Source organism: Silurus meridionalis, chromosome 29, assembly GCF_014805685.1.
Source record: "Silurus meridionalis isolate SWU-2019-XX chromosome 29, ASM1480568v1, whole genome shotgun sequence".
Taxonomy (NCBI): Eukaryota; Metazoa; Chordata; class Actinopteri; order Siluriformes; family Siluridae; genus Silurus; species Silurus meridionalis.
The window spans coordinates 774135-790587 of record NC_060912.1 but is presented as its reverse complement, the minus strand read 5'-3'; the positions used below and the strand labels follow the sequence as shown (position 1 = coordinate 790587).

Below are 16453 nucleotides of genomic sequence, written 5' to 3'. Positions count from 1 at the left end.
CTTGACAATACCTCATACCTTGTAAGCATTAAACTAATGCATTTTTTTCATAGCATCTAAAAAAAGATTAAGAACGGGCATTTTAAAGCCAGTAAAAGCATTTCTCCTCTACTTCAGAATCTCCAGTGCCAACAACAATCCTGCATAAAACCCGGCACGAAAACATTAGTGAGCGTCCACACCTGGGGGACGCTATCAATCCATCTCGTTAGCTCTGATCATGAGCCGTTCTCCAGCTGGACACGTACCAAAGATAATAAAATATTGACCTCGAGCCTCGTCGCCCGTTTCTGATCCTTTTGAAAGTCAACCAGCAAGGTTCCTGGCACCTCGGAGAAAAAGCTGACTTCTGCCTGCCCTCCTGAGGCGAGTGTGGGCCCAGGGGGGAACAGCACTGGTATTTATAGAAATCTCCTTCATCAGAGTGACCTGCGAATGTTAGAAAAACACCCGGCCGTGCCAGACTCTATCATGTGAAAAACAAGAAATTCAGAAATAGAGCCACGACACACAGGAGCGTACGCTGGTCATGGAACTGGAACATCGTGGGAATTTTTCTATGGATAATTGTATTGGTTAGTGGACAGATTCTACAGAGAGGACATGTAGATAAGGTTAAAACAAGTTCTGATCATTTCTAAAAAAAGAAGATTTCACTGACATCACATCTGTGTATGTGTACAACAAGAGAACAACAGGGCGATACATACACACAAAAATGTACTAGAGCTTAGAACACACAGGAGCATTATGACATCACAAAATCCACTTCCATATATGGACATGAGTTTACTTATTATTGCTGCTTATTCTTTATTTGAGCTCATTTCATCTGGAAACAGAATACACTAATGTGCATCCCGTGATAAGAAGAAAACTCCAACACACATTTGTGTCTCTAAAGAGAAAACAATTCCTTATATGGAAACTTACAGCAAACATACACACATGTTTAATTCAAATGCTTTAAAAAGTGTTAAAGAGAGTTTACTAGAGGACATACCTACGAACCCTTTCATTCAGGCAACAAGTGTATCAACTGCAGCTGCAACGTTATTATATAAAGCCTTTTTTTTTTTAAATAAATATTTAAAGACGGTTTGTTTCAACAAATCCTTCAGTCGGCATAATTTACATGACATTAGGAACAGAAAAAATGTTCGCAAAACAAATTCTTTGTTCAAATCTGGTGCCCCGTTCACAACATTAGTCTAACATCAGAGGTCAGATTTAGGCTAATGTTAGCATAAGTGTGCGTTACTTTTAATAGCGTTGATTTTCTGTGTGTATATCAGCATTTCCATTATAGCAGACGAGTCGGAAGCAGAATTTCTAATGATTATATGTGGAATGTGGAATTGTTTGTGCAAATTTCCTGTCATGTCATTTCGCTTCACGTTGAATGTGTTTTGTTAGCAAGAATTTAGCCAGCTAGCTTAAACAATATATACTATATATTATGATATATAAATATGTACTGAACAGTATCTTACAATAACAAAAACAGTTCTTGAACAAAAAGAAAATATGACAAAGGTTTATATTGATAATTTGTATATCATATTACTGTTCAGTAGAATATACAAAACCTTGTTATTTTATCACCTCAGCTTTGAAATTAAAGGTATGCATTTAAATTGTAAAATTGAGTCCTTGATATGTCCTGTGTAGAATTAGGCTAGTATTAAGGCATCAAGATAAATTGGTGAAAATCTTTAATGTTATGATTATTCAAATCGATGAGCTTTTAGTTACAAACGAAACATACAGTAGTATTAATTTTTGCATCTGCTTTTAAGATAAACTCAACATTGATGCTAGTGATGGAAGTGACTCTGAGAGTGGGGCTGATGCTGCGAATTTGGATGCTTCCCTGAAGACACCAGCACAGATCAGTAGGTTTTCTAACCTGTTCTAACCATGTTTAATATGCGCCATAATATGTCAGTCCACACTGCTAATGTACTCAATGATGATTTCTTTTTTACAGGGATGTGAAGCAATCGGACACCAGAAGAGGAAAATGGTTTGCGTTGCATTTTTTTAGGTTATGATTTTTCAGGATTTTTCAGGACACTTTTTTCAATATATTAATTAGCAATAAGAATTTATATTACAAAAGGTAACATTATTCACATTTATTTGCTATTTATAGTCCTAAACAAACCTCTGCCATCATACCTCTTTCACTTACTGTCTGTGGTTATGTTTGCATACACTCATTGATACAATTGAGTTCTTTCGATGTCCCATCTACATTTATGGCAATAGCAAACTCCCATTCCCAGAGCGACGTAGAAAAGCTTTGGAGTTCCCATCAAGAAATGTACACACCAGGCATAACGTTATGATCTTATAACGTTATGACTAGTGATTGAATAACACTAGCTCTTTATTATGGCAGCTGATCGTGGGTGGGATTTATTAGGATTGTAATTAGCTTTACAATTTTCCTCATTTTAAATTGGTTTAAGTGTCTTTATGTAATTCATTTGTATATCTAGCTCTCTGCAAGCTTTATATAACACTGAGCATTTTGGAGATTTCACTATGCACTAAACATTCAAATATCTAAACATCTTGGTTATCAAATTTCATTTATAATGGGTTTTTTGGTTAGTTTGTTTATGAATATTTTTGCAGAGACTAAAAAAACTCTAAAAAGAAGTCCCGAAAACTACAAGGAAAGGACTTGTTCTTTTAAGTCACTGATGTCTTGATAGTGCACCATGCTGTCAAGTCTGTGTTTGTGTGTGTCAGAGGGCCAATAAAACATGCCTGTCCCTTCAATACTGTGTGATGTCTTGTTTGTGTATTGTTAAAACCAATGTCCTGATAAAGCCCGTATGTCCTTACAAACACTATTTTTGTCAGAAGGCGGGACATTCCGAGCAGGTCCTCATATACAACCATAATGTCAGGTCTTTATATAAATTGTTTAAATTTGTGTAAAGTAATTCTGAAGTGAAATTTGTTTTCCTCAGAGCTGATTAGATTTTTTGACATTTGTAGCATCACTGTAGCACAAGGGGAAGGGTGGGTACCTTTAAACCATGGTACAACTTGTTTACCAGGCAAAGTCCACCTAATACATAAAACCAGTATGTGTGTGTGTGTGTGTGTGTGTGTGTGTGTGTGTGTGTAGGAGATGGAAAAGAGAAGAAAGAGAGACAGAAGTAGTGGTCTAACGGCTCTTTCTTCTTCTCTCCAGCAGAAAGAAACAGGGCTTCAGGGGGAGGGGTGCAGAAAGAAACACAAACACAGCAGGTGTGCTGCGTGTGTGTGCGTGTGACTGTGTGCATGTACGCGTGTGTGTGTGTGTGTGTGTGTGTGTGTGTGTGTGTGTGTGTGTGTGTGTCAGCATATCTTAGAATCAAGCCAGACCCACGGTTTTAGTTTTTTTGCTGCAATGGATTTGTTTACTGTACACTTTGGTCTTGAAATCATTCAGACATTCCTCCTTTACAGAGGTGCTTTACGTCTCTACAACATCCCAGTTTTTTCTGCACTGTTCTTTTCATGCAGCACTTACTCTATCTCTCCATCAGAGAGAAAGAGAGAGAGCAGAAAAGACATTGCACTTTGTACCCGATGTTCCTAGTGTTCACACTATGTGGCTAACACCCTGACCCTTTGTCTCTCTCTCTCTCTTTCCTTCTCTCTCTCTCTCTCTCTCTCTTTCTCTCTCTCTCTCTCTCTCTCTCTCTCTCACACACACACACACACACACACTACTTCTATCTTCTACTTACTGTCTATCATTTCTCATCACATCTTTATTTAAAAGAAAAAGAAAAATCTGCTTCTTTTGTTCTCTTTCTGTTTTTGTTCTCTTCTCTTTCCTTTTTATTTGTCATGATATTTTATATTTCATTCAGAAAAGAGCAGCACTTTCAGGATGATTTACTCAGTCACACTGTACTCAAAGCATGTGACCTCTTCTGGTGCTTATCATTCTTCAAAACGCTCAAATGCCAGCTTTCCCGTCAAATAAAGATTTCTTTCTGTGCTCAGATCTTTTCTTACTGCCGCTGGAAAAACAAGCGAGAGCGTAGCCGATAGTGGCGTCATAAATTAGATCTAATCTCTTAAACACTCTGAGAGTTCATTTGAGTGAATGAGTTCGCAGGTCATTGATGAACAGGTTGGATTGAAGAAGTTGACAAATAGCTGAACTTCCGTACACAGCAAAAAGCACGTAGGATACATGATCACACGCTCAGTGTCGCCGCGAGCAGTTACACTCCTTAAAGTGAGTCAGAAAGCAAGTTCTTTTGCATACGAAGCTCTAACGTGTGTCACGATAGGAAAAGGAAAAGGAACTTTAACGACCGCATACACATGCAAAGCAGAGTCCAGAGATAAACGTGTGAATGTGCACTTACACTTCATTTTTCCGTACCTTACAGGTTCCAGGTTCCTAGCTTTCGAACTGAGGCTATTTGTGACATAAATAGATAGATAGATAGATAGATAGATAGATAGATAGATAGATAGATAGATAGATAGATAGATAGATAGAGAGGTGGGAGCTCAGTGGTTAAAGCATTGGACTCTTGGATTAAAAGATCACAAGTTCAAATCCCAGCAGGTTGAGGTCACTCAGTGCTTAAGGCATTGGAATTTAAATCAGAAGGTTGTGAGTTCAAATCCCAGCACCACCATGCTGCCATTTCTGGGCCTTTAACCCTCGCTTTCTCAGATAAGATCACTGTATGTTGCCAAATGCCACAATTCTAAGTGTGTTCAGGATCAAAGAACAGGAACACTGGGCACACCAGATGGAACACCAGTCCAAGCACATACACACATTCACACCTAGGGGCATTTGGTATATCCAATCCACCTACAGGAATGTGTTTAGGGGGGTGGAAGAAACTTTGAAGAAGCCCAATGGAAATGCGGAAAATATACTAATCTTCACAGACTCCGGCCCAAGCTCAGGATCAACCCTGGAGCTGTTTTGGGGCAATGGAGTCTACTGCTGTTGTGATTTGATGTTGAGTAAGTTCATGGACCAGCGCTAAACCAGTAACACAAAATAAACAATCAGTAATTTATCAGACCTGAGTTTTTCAGAGAGGAGGAGGATTTTTTTGGAAGCACTTCCGATCACTTTTATCGAAAAAGGTGACAAAAAAGTAATACAGTACTTAAACAACATAAACTAAAGAAAGGAGTTCGAGGATCAGTTGACTGCAAACTGAATGGTCTTTATCATCTTGGAAAAAAGAGGAGCCTAAAACCACCCCCACCTTCACCAGCTCACTTTTGAAGGACAGTGGACAGAGTAAAAAAGAGAGAGAGAGAGAGAGAGAGAGAGAGAGAGTGCAAACAAACGATAGGGTGGGGAAAAACACATTCCTAAAGCGCTATGAATAGCTAATGGGATCCCGCAGTGTAAGACTTGGATGAAGCTGCTTGGAAACAAGAGGAGAAAAGTCGAGATGTATAAGTACAACGTTACTTGAGGTCAGAATGAATCGAATTGGATTGTGAGTTTGGGTGGTGTGGTTTGAGGTTTTGCAAGCAAACACGTACATGTATGATCATAAGCAACGGATATGTATGTGCTCAGGAACCCGCAAAACATCTGTTCTTTGATGTGCTCTACCATGCGCCAAGCTCAAAGTGAAAGTGTGAAGAAAAATGGTTTTACCAAATAATAATAATAATAATAATAATAATAATAATAATAATAATAATAATCCTGTAGATTCGGAAAAGTGCCGTGATTTCGCTTGTGGTTTTGTGTGAATGAACTTTGGTTCTTCAGTAGGAGAACCGTAATAGGATCAGAAGTGCTGATAGGGTGGTGTGAACTTGTTGCTGTTAAGTGTGAGGTCAGAGCTCTGGCTGGATCCAGTTCTCAGGCCGGCCTCATGGAGGAGGGTTAATGACCGCCAAATGGAAGCAGTGAAGCAAAACATGGCTTTAACAACACAAGATGCCGGAATCTATTCGCCCCCTCGTTTGTTTTTCTCTCTCTTTCTTTCTCTCTCTCTCTCTCTCTCTCTCTCTCTCTTTCACTCTGACTAGACTTTGATGGTTGTGTTTTTCCTTTTAGTCTCTTTTCTGCCTCGTGCACATGCACACACCTGCGTCTCCACATACGCACAGAGCACATGGTTATCTGCAATAACAGGTGGTGACTCCTCCCTAATGCTGATAAACACCAGGAGAAACAAAAGAGAAGGAGGAGGAAATAGAGAGAGAGAAAGAGATAGACAGAGCTCTTTGTACACAGCTGACTATGCAGACCATGTCCATGAGAGACAGCATGCTTCTATGCTTCGATGTTGGTTCAGGCTGAAGACAGCAAACATTGTAATTCGAATGGTGTGCAGCAGTTACATAAAACATCTGCTCAGGATAAAGTTACAGCAGATGCAGGATTTATTATTCATTTTGCCAAAAAAAAAAAAAAAACCTTTCCATTGTTTCATCTGTAGTTTCTGTCAGCATTTAAACAGGCTTTTCCAGCCTTAGGCAGCCTGTCAGACTTGTACAAGCGCTAAGGATGTGTTTGTGTATGTTCCTATATCACCTGAGGTGCTTCATGAAACGTATCGGTCGGTTCACAAGTTCATATAAGTAATGGAAACCTTGCGACGACAAAACAATTGCGGCCAATTATTTAGTAAATTACAGGTTGTATTTTTTTGGTGTGGGACGTACATAATGTTTTATGTCTCGATCCCAAATGTCAGAGTTTTTTATAATGGTACACATTCACACATCTACACGTAAGAAACTGTAGGTGGGTAGTGTATATTCCTGTTCTCTCTGTCATCCAAGGCCGTGTTTGGGTGGGTCCCAAGTGTGTGCATGCCAAACACAAGTTTAAACACACAAGCAAACAGCTGTGAAAATATTTGCAAGATCTTTCTTTATAAAATGTCTGAAACAGATATGAACGCGGCTCTCGTTCGTTCTGTTGCCACATGGGCTGCAAAAAATAGAGTGTAGCGCGATTCGATTTTGGAGCCTGGTCCTTGTCCGTGAACAAGACTGAGATCGGCCTTCTTTCGAAGCGGATTTAGATTGGACTTTTGCTGGCTGAAATTTTTTCAGCTCTTCATTTGTCCTGGCCTGTAATTGTGTTGGCAAAACTATATTACCCGCGCTGTGAGGATGCATTAAAGCGCAGACTGGAAATGAACACAATGGAAGATAGTGTGAGTGGTACATTGTGGGGGTGGGAAAGGACAGAACAGTAGATAGAAGAGAGAGTAGGAAGGAGAGTATGAAGTCCTAACTAAACAAAGGAGGAACAGAAGATTTTGTTCTAAAATGATTGCTGGTGTGTCTGTAAGTAGAGGCGTGTGTGTGTGTGGGTGTGTGTGTGTGTGTGGAGGTGCATACAAAGGGTGGGGCTGATGTTTCTCCCAACCGCAATACTGTATTTAAATCGGTTTATTCTTCATTAGGTTTATGTTTCACAATGCGCTTTTCTACAACGTTCCTACACAGGGATGAGGATGCAGATAAACAAAGAGAGGCTACATTTATCTGCTGTTATTACATTAATCCTGTGCCCCAAAGGGCTCCATTCAAAACGTTCTGATCATACCATAGAGATTTAGCAAGAAATAATTGAGTATTTAAAAAAAAAACAACAAAAAAAAAAAACAGAGGAACAGAGGTGCATGTTGTTTAAACTTCAATAATGGAAAGTAGTAAGACACATAATACACTTATATACAAAAAGTCTTTATATGTAAATTACTATACTGTGTATTATAGATAGATAGATAGATAGATAGATAGATAGATAGATAGATAGATAGATAGATAGATAGATAGATAGATAGATAGATAGATAGACAGATTTTTGTTTTGCAGGTGGACATGCCGTGTTAATTAACGAGGGTAGAGGAGATTTGTCAATGATTTGTGGGTTAAACTAATCACAAGCCTATGCTGGCACCAATAACTACTCAGTACACCTATGTTGAGCAGAAAAGCATTTCAGATTGGACAATACGTCACAGCCTGATGTAGAACAACAAGAAGTCATGTTGGGTTTTACTCCTCATAACCAGAAACAGGTATCTGAGGTCTAGTGGGCCCAAAATGGACAAAGAAGGAAATTAATGTATGAATAAGTAGAGGAATGCTGGGTATTTTTTTTATTTTATAAGAGTCGTAATGGTAGAATTTTTTTCTGGTGTAATTTGTCATCCTTTGAAACCATGACCTGCAAATAACGCGATGTTTTTCGTTATGCTCGATGTTTACGAGGAAGTTGTACATGTACTAATTGTGCAAATGTGATCAGTCTAGGCTCTGCTCATTTCCCGATTCAGGAATGAGATGTGTAACTGCAATAGCCTATAATACAAATTGTTAATGAAAGGCATCACAGATTAGCATTCCTGCACCGTCTGGCTTTGAGCAATATGTCTAGAAAATAGTTTTGGAGCTCATTTTATGGTTTGAAGCTCCATCAGTGCCAGATGTACCGTATTTCAACAGCTTTGTGCAACTTTGTCTGTCATTGCCTAATTTTTAGGTTATAGGGCAGTTGTTGCTCAGCTTTGCCCTCTTGCTTGCTCAAACGAGCGAAACGTTCTTTGGGTAAATGCAAATGCTGCAGTCTAATATCTCAGTTATGTAGAAATATATATAGATGTGGACGTTTGTATTGCGCATGGATTGCAGAAAGCATGCTTTCTGTACTGCCCTAGAAAAGAGCAGCACAATACAAGCTGTGCAAGATAGTGTGTGTGTGTGTGTGTGTGAGTGAGAGAGACAGAGACAGAGACAGAGAGAGTTCTTTACATTCCTCAAGAGTATGAGCAAACAGAGTTATTTGGCACAGCCAGGAGAATTGTCCCATGTGTGTGTGATGTGTGTGTGTGTGTGTGTGTGTGTGTGTGTGTGTGTGTGTGTGTGTGTGTGTGATGTGTGTGTATTGCCTGGACTGTGGCTAAGTGCTGCATGAAACAATATGGCTGGCGCAACGTCATTAGCACATGCTTGGTGCCAGCAGGCCTCCATCTCAGGGGTTCTTTCTCCCTCCACATGAGCAGATGAATCTCCTGTCTTTTCCTTTTCAAATGCTAAATAAGTCACTAACACAAGACAAATGGTTGAGGCTTGACCAGATCCTGGTGAGTGAAGCTCTGAAACCTGTACTTATCCATTTTGTTGGGAGGATAATTCCTTGAAATGTGAAAGCAGATGAAGGGTAGTGATGAAAAGTAAACCAAACACCATTCGAAGATCTATTTGAGCTAAACAGACTTCAACCACAAGCCATTTCATCTCTATAGACCTCTTCAGTACAGATTTATGATTTTTCATGATATATGTTTTGGGGTGGCGATAAATCATTTTTAGAGCCGTAAAGCTGTGTATTTCCGACAGAACACATCGGGACCAAGTTTCTACACCTTCTGGTTTTTGAGGTAACAGGGTCTAGAGTGTAACAGTCACATGAGCATGAGCGATCTGACGTTCTCACGTGGCACAATAACACTTTGAGACTATGGCCACACTAATACGTTCGAAAACTCTCTGTTTTTTGACCTTCCATCCACACTGAGAGTCTCCAGCCAACGAAAACGTAGCTTTTTGAAAATTCTCCAAAGTGAATACATTTAGAAAACGACGTTGTGTTGCCGTGTGGACTGCGTGTGTGAAAAGAGATTGCGACGTTGCTTGGTCTTTGCTGTGACGTTTCTAAGAGCCAGAAAGCAAATACACAACAGTCGGAAATGACGCGCAGTACAGGGACGTGAGCATGTTCAGACATTTTAGTGTGGAGGAGCAACTTTTAGAAAACAATTTGAAAAGTGCGTTTTTTAGAACACCAATGGATCTGGATTAGTGTAGACGTAGACTATGTTACTGAGATGTCTTTGATGTCTTTCTACATTTTCCTCAGGGGAACTCCAGGAGACAGAGGGATGTCTTTCAAGAACAAATAATAGCAAAACTTGGACCTCTGAGTGTTTTTTTTTGTGGGTTTGTTTTCATTGATGAAGAAGAAGGAGAAAAGGAAGGAAAGAGTTTCTGGGGAGACGTGTGTACGTGCCTACGCTGCACGTACGTCCAATCAAGTTCTCAGTGCGGTGATTAAAAAAGATGAACCAATCACAATAAAGGAAACGAAGGGGGCGAAGAGGAGGAGGGCATGGTTGGGTTAAACTCCGCCCACATTCATCCTTTCCCCGCCCCCTTCCCCCCTCCCCTCTCGGTGTTCCGCTGTAGAGATATAATCGCAGAGTTGACCCAGAAAGCGATCTCCCGGATCAGGGAACGACACGAAGAGAACCGACACCGCGCTCCTGCCTGGAATACCACGGAAACTGCTAAGGACAGAAACGGTTTTAGAAGAAGGAAGGAGCGACTTTACACTGGTACGTGCCTGTGCGTGTGTGTGCATGTGTGTGTGTGTGTGTGTGTGTGTGTGTGTGTGTGTTTGGATCGCACTCCTTATGCATGCGTCTTAATAGAACGAAATGCATTACACGGTAAACATTCAGACCAGTTCATTGGAATAAAAGAAGAAGAAGAAGAAATGCAATGTATCTACAATGTATAAAAAAAGATCAGAGATCACCAATGGCTTCATGGTCAGAAGATCAGAGTGTGCGTTAAAGACTCTTTTGTTCTTTATAATCATTCTACAAAAAGAATCATAGAATACTGCATATTTTGCACTTTGCACAGATAAGTGAGAGAGTTTTGGTTGCTGGAACATTTCAAACGATATTTATAATAATAATAATTATTAAATAATAACAGTGGTGATGGTGTGAAAGTCAGATGATTCAGGAGAGCTTGTGTCAAGGAAGGACAAAGAAATTCTGCAGCTTTTCTTGCAGGGATCGAGTAGGTCTCCTATCTCAGCACATTAGAGCAAGATCACTGACACACCGAGCGTAGATTGTGTAACCATTGGTTCTGCAATAAAAACTGATTTATGCAACATTTTCCAGGAAGGACAATTAATACCAACAACATCACATGCTGGAGGTCGTGATGAGGTCCTACTCCACTATAGTCAACCAATATCTGGGTTTTTCAGGCTCTTTTTCAAAGATAAAGAATGACCTTTATATCCATCTCAACTTGTTAGGACTTAAAGAAGTTCAATTCTCTATCCGTATTTCTAGTTCAGTGTCTCTGTGATGTTTTGTTTGCTGAGCACTTTGTCCAGGGATCTGGCTGATATTAGTTTTGATGCCCCGACTGCATTGTTTTCTGAGCACAGCACTCGCACGTTAAACACCTCGGCTTTGTCTGTGCCGCTCACTCGTTTACCGAAGGGTTTAAAGGGATGAGTAAAGGCGAGTGTCGAACACAAAACCAGGCCTGTCCGTCGCACCTCTGTGAGAAATTCAAATAGTTTCAGCGCAGACTGACGTAGTCATTTTGTCACGAATACGAGAAAAGGAAACAGATAAGAAAAAAGTGAGATTTTCTTTCCTTCGTGTCGTTCAGCTGGTGTGTCAGGAATCGTTTGACTTTTTCCTTGAATTATGCTGACATTCCTGTCATGTCTTTGCAGCATCACTTCAAAACCATGGCCGATCACATGATGATGCCCATGAGTCATGGGTTCCGCATGGGCATGAACAATCACCCTCAGCATATGGGCCAGCCAGGCATGCGTACCCTCCCGAACGGCCAGCTGATGCATTACACCAGAGGGCCTCAAGGTTCCTTGGAGGTGGCTATGAGGCAGCGGGCCGGCATGGGGCCCATGATGAACGGACAGATGGGGAACGGGCATCAGCATCATCATCATCAGATGCAATCGGGTAACATGATGTACGGAGGAGCGAATCAGCAACCGGGGCCACAGCACCACCAAGCTCAACATCACATGCATCCACAGAGCCAAGCGCCACAGCAGCAGCAGCACCAGCAGCAGCACCAGCAGCAGCACCAGCAGCAGCACCAGCAGCAGCACCCGCAGCAGCACCAGCAGCAGCAGTACATGAGTGGAGGAGGTCTAAGCACATCTCAGCAGCTTATGGCCAGTATGCACCTGCAGAAACTCAACACCCAGTACCACGGGCATCCTCTCGGCCCTGGCAATGGACATCACATGGGACCCAGTGGTCCATACAGGATGGCTCCAAACCAACTGTCAGGAATGCCAATGGGGATGGGTGGTCCAACGTTGGGTCTTAACGTCATGGATACGGACTTGATTGACGAGGAAGTTCTCACATCTCTTGTGCTCGAACTGGGTTTGGACAGGGTACAAGAGCTTCCCGAACTCTCACTGGGTCAGAACGAGTTTGACTTTTTCTCAGACTTTGTGTGCAAGCAGCAGCCCAGTACTGTCAGCTGCTGAGCAGTCAATCAGACGTTGTTTCACTTCACATCTGTTCCGGTCACTGATGAGTCGTACAGTTCGGAGAAGCCAGTTTTACAAGTCTGAAGTGAGAGTGACTTTGTAAAGTTATGCTATATATATATATATATACACACACACCGTAGTACACTCTGACCTGGCCCGTTTGTTGGCTAATGAGAAGAAAGAAGGGAGTTCACTCTGAACGATCACTGCTCTTTTACGAGCCGAACTCTTAAACCTTTTTGTAAAAGAGTGTGGGATTTTTTGTGAGGTAGCAGCCAACTTTTTGTATATCGGCCCCCTGGGGTGAGGATGTAGCTCAGTCAATTCAGGGATGAATGTGAAATATCATCCCTCATTAGTGCATATAGCCGGGCCTTGCCTTGCCTCCCTGGAGACATCACTGGCATTTAGAAATATATTTATAAGAATCACCAAAAACCTGGAAAATCATATTCTGCTATATAAATATATATATAAAAACACAAGCTTCCAGAGGCTTGTTATGAGAAGAACAGTTTGAGTATTTTAGTGTATTGAAGGCTGGTACTTCAAGACCAACTCCAAACTATTCCTTGGTTGCTGAAACGTTTAAAAGCCCAGGATTGACACGCCGGAGCTGTTACTTATCACAGCGATGCGATGTTCATTTTCTCTCATCCAAACGCCCTCGGTTAGCATAAACATCACACGTTTTTATCCCAGTCGACGCGGTTCGGATGCTCGTAATGTTCATACTACTTCAACCGAATGAAACCAAATCAACTGGCTGGCAGTTAAGTGTCAGCCGTTTACTGTATGCTGTCTCTTTATGCTTCTAGAGGTAGCGAGAAACAGCTTGGAAAGCACTGGAATGTCTTATTAGCTTCTGTCGTTAACTGCTGAGCCTGCTCCCTGCTGGATTGTCAGCTCCAGGACTGCCTTAAACAAGCAGCATTACTTTCTCCAAAAAAAATCTAAATTACAGAAGCCAGAAGTTTTGGCTAAGCGGATAAAATCTGGACTTCGCTCGTAGTTTTTATTTCTAGGAACTCGTCTCGTCTTTGATGTCAACCTTGACGCCGAGTTCTCTATCTGAAATGTACGTCGTGCTCATATATACGGTCAGTAGATGTCTTTAGAGTGTCACTATACTGTGAATAAGTTTGACAATACAGCGCCACTGTGCTCACTTCCCTCAAACCGACACATTGCTCAGTGATCTCTTGTAGCAAGCCGCTAAGTAGATGAGAACAGCGTTATATTCTACGGCAATACATTTTTTTGTTTGTTTTTGTTTTAGGGTTTTTTTTGCCACCAGTTTGACATTCTTCAGAATGTTATATTGTTGTTGGACACCACATGTCCTCATTACAGGTTTTCATGGCCTCATGGTAGCATTGTACCATGTCTCTCGGTATGTAAGCTTACATTACAGGTTCATCACTGTTTCTCCACACACACACAAACATTTATAAGCACGGTTTTAATTGAGGTCAACGTACCAAGTCCCTTCAGTTGAAATGAATTCATTTCTGCATTGTTGCTTTGTTAGTGTTATTAACTTACAGCGAAGAATGCAGGCGTTCTCCCGAACACGGTTATGGTATTTCCTTATCTCAGCTGGTCTTTGTATCAGATTAGCAAAGCTTGTTCATATATAAAAATTGGTATGTTCCATTAAAATGTGCTCCTTCCCCATCTTAATCCACCTCAGGAGAACATACCTGGCAACTCAATGAATGATGCACAAGGTCAAAGATTTTGTCCGACCATATCCATTTTCATACATCACTCAACGTGAACACCGATAAAATCCAATGTTCGTGATGGCCGCTGTTGAATATCGCACTGTAGCACACTAGCGAGGCAGTGAACAAGATTATCGCGTAAGAAAAAAAAAGACCCGGAAAAATGTATTTTGTGAGTTGAACTGTTGCAGGTCTGCGCTACAGTGTTCACAGTCACTTTGTGTACCTTAAACATTCAGGCGACTGCTCCTACCTTTGCATCTGTCTAGACTCCAGACGTATGAGTTTGTTGTACCAGTGGCTTTGTGTGTGGAATCCCTGGCTTGTTTTTTCTTTTTTTTTTTTTTTTCTTTCTATCCGTAACCTCACTCCCAGAAATGCTTTTTAAAATGTTGTTGATTCTATCTTGATAAAATGTATTTATTTTCACTGATAATAAAATATTTATTTAATGAAGTGACACGAGTCTAATGTTTTTAAGTTAACACGACCACAGGAAAGAAGCTTTAAGACTTTTAATATCATTATATCCAATTATATAATCTACATGTCCGGGAAGATTTTTGAGTAAGAATTAAAAAACTTTAAATAATCCTGGAAATACTGGCTGAATGTTTGTTCTAAATATTAGCAGGGGCGTAATCCAGAGTCTGTCAAACTAAAAGCTTCTTTATTTTCCTATTTTTATTTACACCATTATCATAATAGGTTCTATATTAACTAATTTGGAGAAAACCAGAAGTTCTATGTGAAATCAGACATTACAGGTTTGGAATCGAATTGAAGGCAACTTATTGGGAACGTTGGTTTGTTAAATGGTTTCAGCTGCATACTAAATACTGAATCTCACACACGGTTAAATGAATAATGCTGCTTTCACACGGTGTGACTGCAGCAGTACAACTGTACAAGACGATCCCGAGATTCCTTGTGTGTGTGTGTGTGTGTGTGTGTGTGTGTGTTCTGATAACGTGTTAGATTATATAACAAAGCTCCGTGACTAGTGCTTCAAGTAAATGATTATACCCTGCTTACGTAATATTATGTCTAGAGGAAAACACAATGAACTGTAATATTACAGTATTAATGCGCACATCTAATGAAGCCCTTTACACACATTGTTATTTATCTCCTGTTTTTTTTTTTCTGCCTCGTTACACCACACGTGTACAAGGTTTGTCAGTGTGTTTTGTAAAAAAAAAAATGACAACCAAAAAAGTTTCTTTATTAATGAAACAAAAACACTAGTATGAGCTATTGAATGTAAAAAGTACAGCAATGCTGTATATAATGTAGTTCTTTGAGTCTTGTCCATGAATTTGTAGCTTCTTGTGTAATAAATCTCTCCCCGATGCCGTTTTTCTCTTATACGCCTTGTAAATGTCAAGGACACACCCTTTATCTAGAAGAGTAAATTCCCAAAGTTACTTCTGCTGACTTGCACATGGTGATGAAGCTCGGCTGTCTCGCCTGCGGGAGACTAACTTTGTTATGTCTCAAACAGAACAGATGTAAGCTCGAAGCATACAGAAGTCAACAGGAAGCAGACAAACACATCTATTGCTCACAGGTTTCATAACTGAGTCTCTTGTTAGACAGAGAAATGTAGTTATAAATACCTATAACATCTAAACCTAAATCCACTGTAATAATACCAGGCATGCCTGGGAACCTGTACGACTAGAACGTGCTGAATGCTGAGTAGACGCTTTATCCTCTCAATAGTAAACTGCACGTCTGCTGAATTGCTTTGGGCCATGTAATTGCACGGTTGCGACGGGTGCACAGTTCGTGTCAGAGGCGAGTTCTGATTGGTGCTATAACAGTACGTTGTTTGCGTATCCATAGCGCTAATCCGTGTCTGAGAGCAGCTTGTAATCATATCCTTACAGTAAAGCAGTAATCACCTCCATTCATACCTGACACAAATAAAAACAGCGTTGCTTCATTGTCTTATCCGGGTTAATATATGAGCCACGATGATACTTAAAAAGCTACAATCAACTAATAATGATAAACCACACAAACATAGGATCGAACTGTGATAACCCCAAACAGCAGACAAGACTTGTTCAGTGAGTTGTTCAGTTGTTCAAGTCACTCCTCTCGTCTTTGACCCACCCTGTCTTCTAGACAGCTGGGCCTGCCTCTTTCTCTTTCTGCACAGACTAAACCAGGGCTGTACAACATGCCTGTACAGGCAAGTAACTAAACAACACATGAGCTAAATCACTTGAATTATTATTCTCTTTTTCATACAGGTGCAGATTTAAAACATATATACGGTATATATTGTGTACAGATACATAATATTTGATATACAGTGGAACCCGGTTATGTCGATGTCCTAGGGGGTCGCCAAAAAGCATGGAGGTAACCGATGATCGAGATAAACGAAAATCAA

At 40.5% G+C, this 16453-nt stretch overlaps 1 protein-coding gene across 1 annotated transcript; it reads left to right on the top strand.

Moving 5' to 3' along the window:
* Positions 1–10209: 10209 nt before the first annotated feature.
* cited4a (Cbp/p300-interacting transactivator, with Glu/Asp-rich carboxy-terminal domain, 4a) lies at positions 10210–14480 on the top strand. Its single transcript, XM_046844375.1, has 2 exons — positions 10210–10367; positions 11522–14480. The coding sequence occupies exon 2, from the start codon at positions 11537–11539 to the stop codon at positions 12314–12316; it is 780 nt and encodes a 259-aa protein (XP_046700331.1). The 5' UTR covers positions 10210–10367; positions 11522–11536; the 3' UTR covers positions 12317–14480.
* The last annotated feature ends 1973 nt before the right edge of the window (positions 14481–16453 follow it).

Coding starts and splice junctions, on each gene's coding strand:
- cited4a (XM_046844375.1), top strand. CDS start 11,537: ATGGCCGATCACATGATGATGCCCATGAGTCATGGGTTCCGCATGGGC.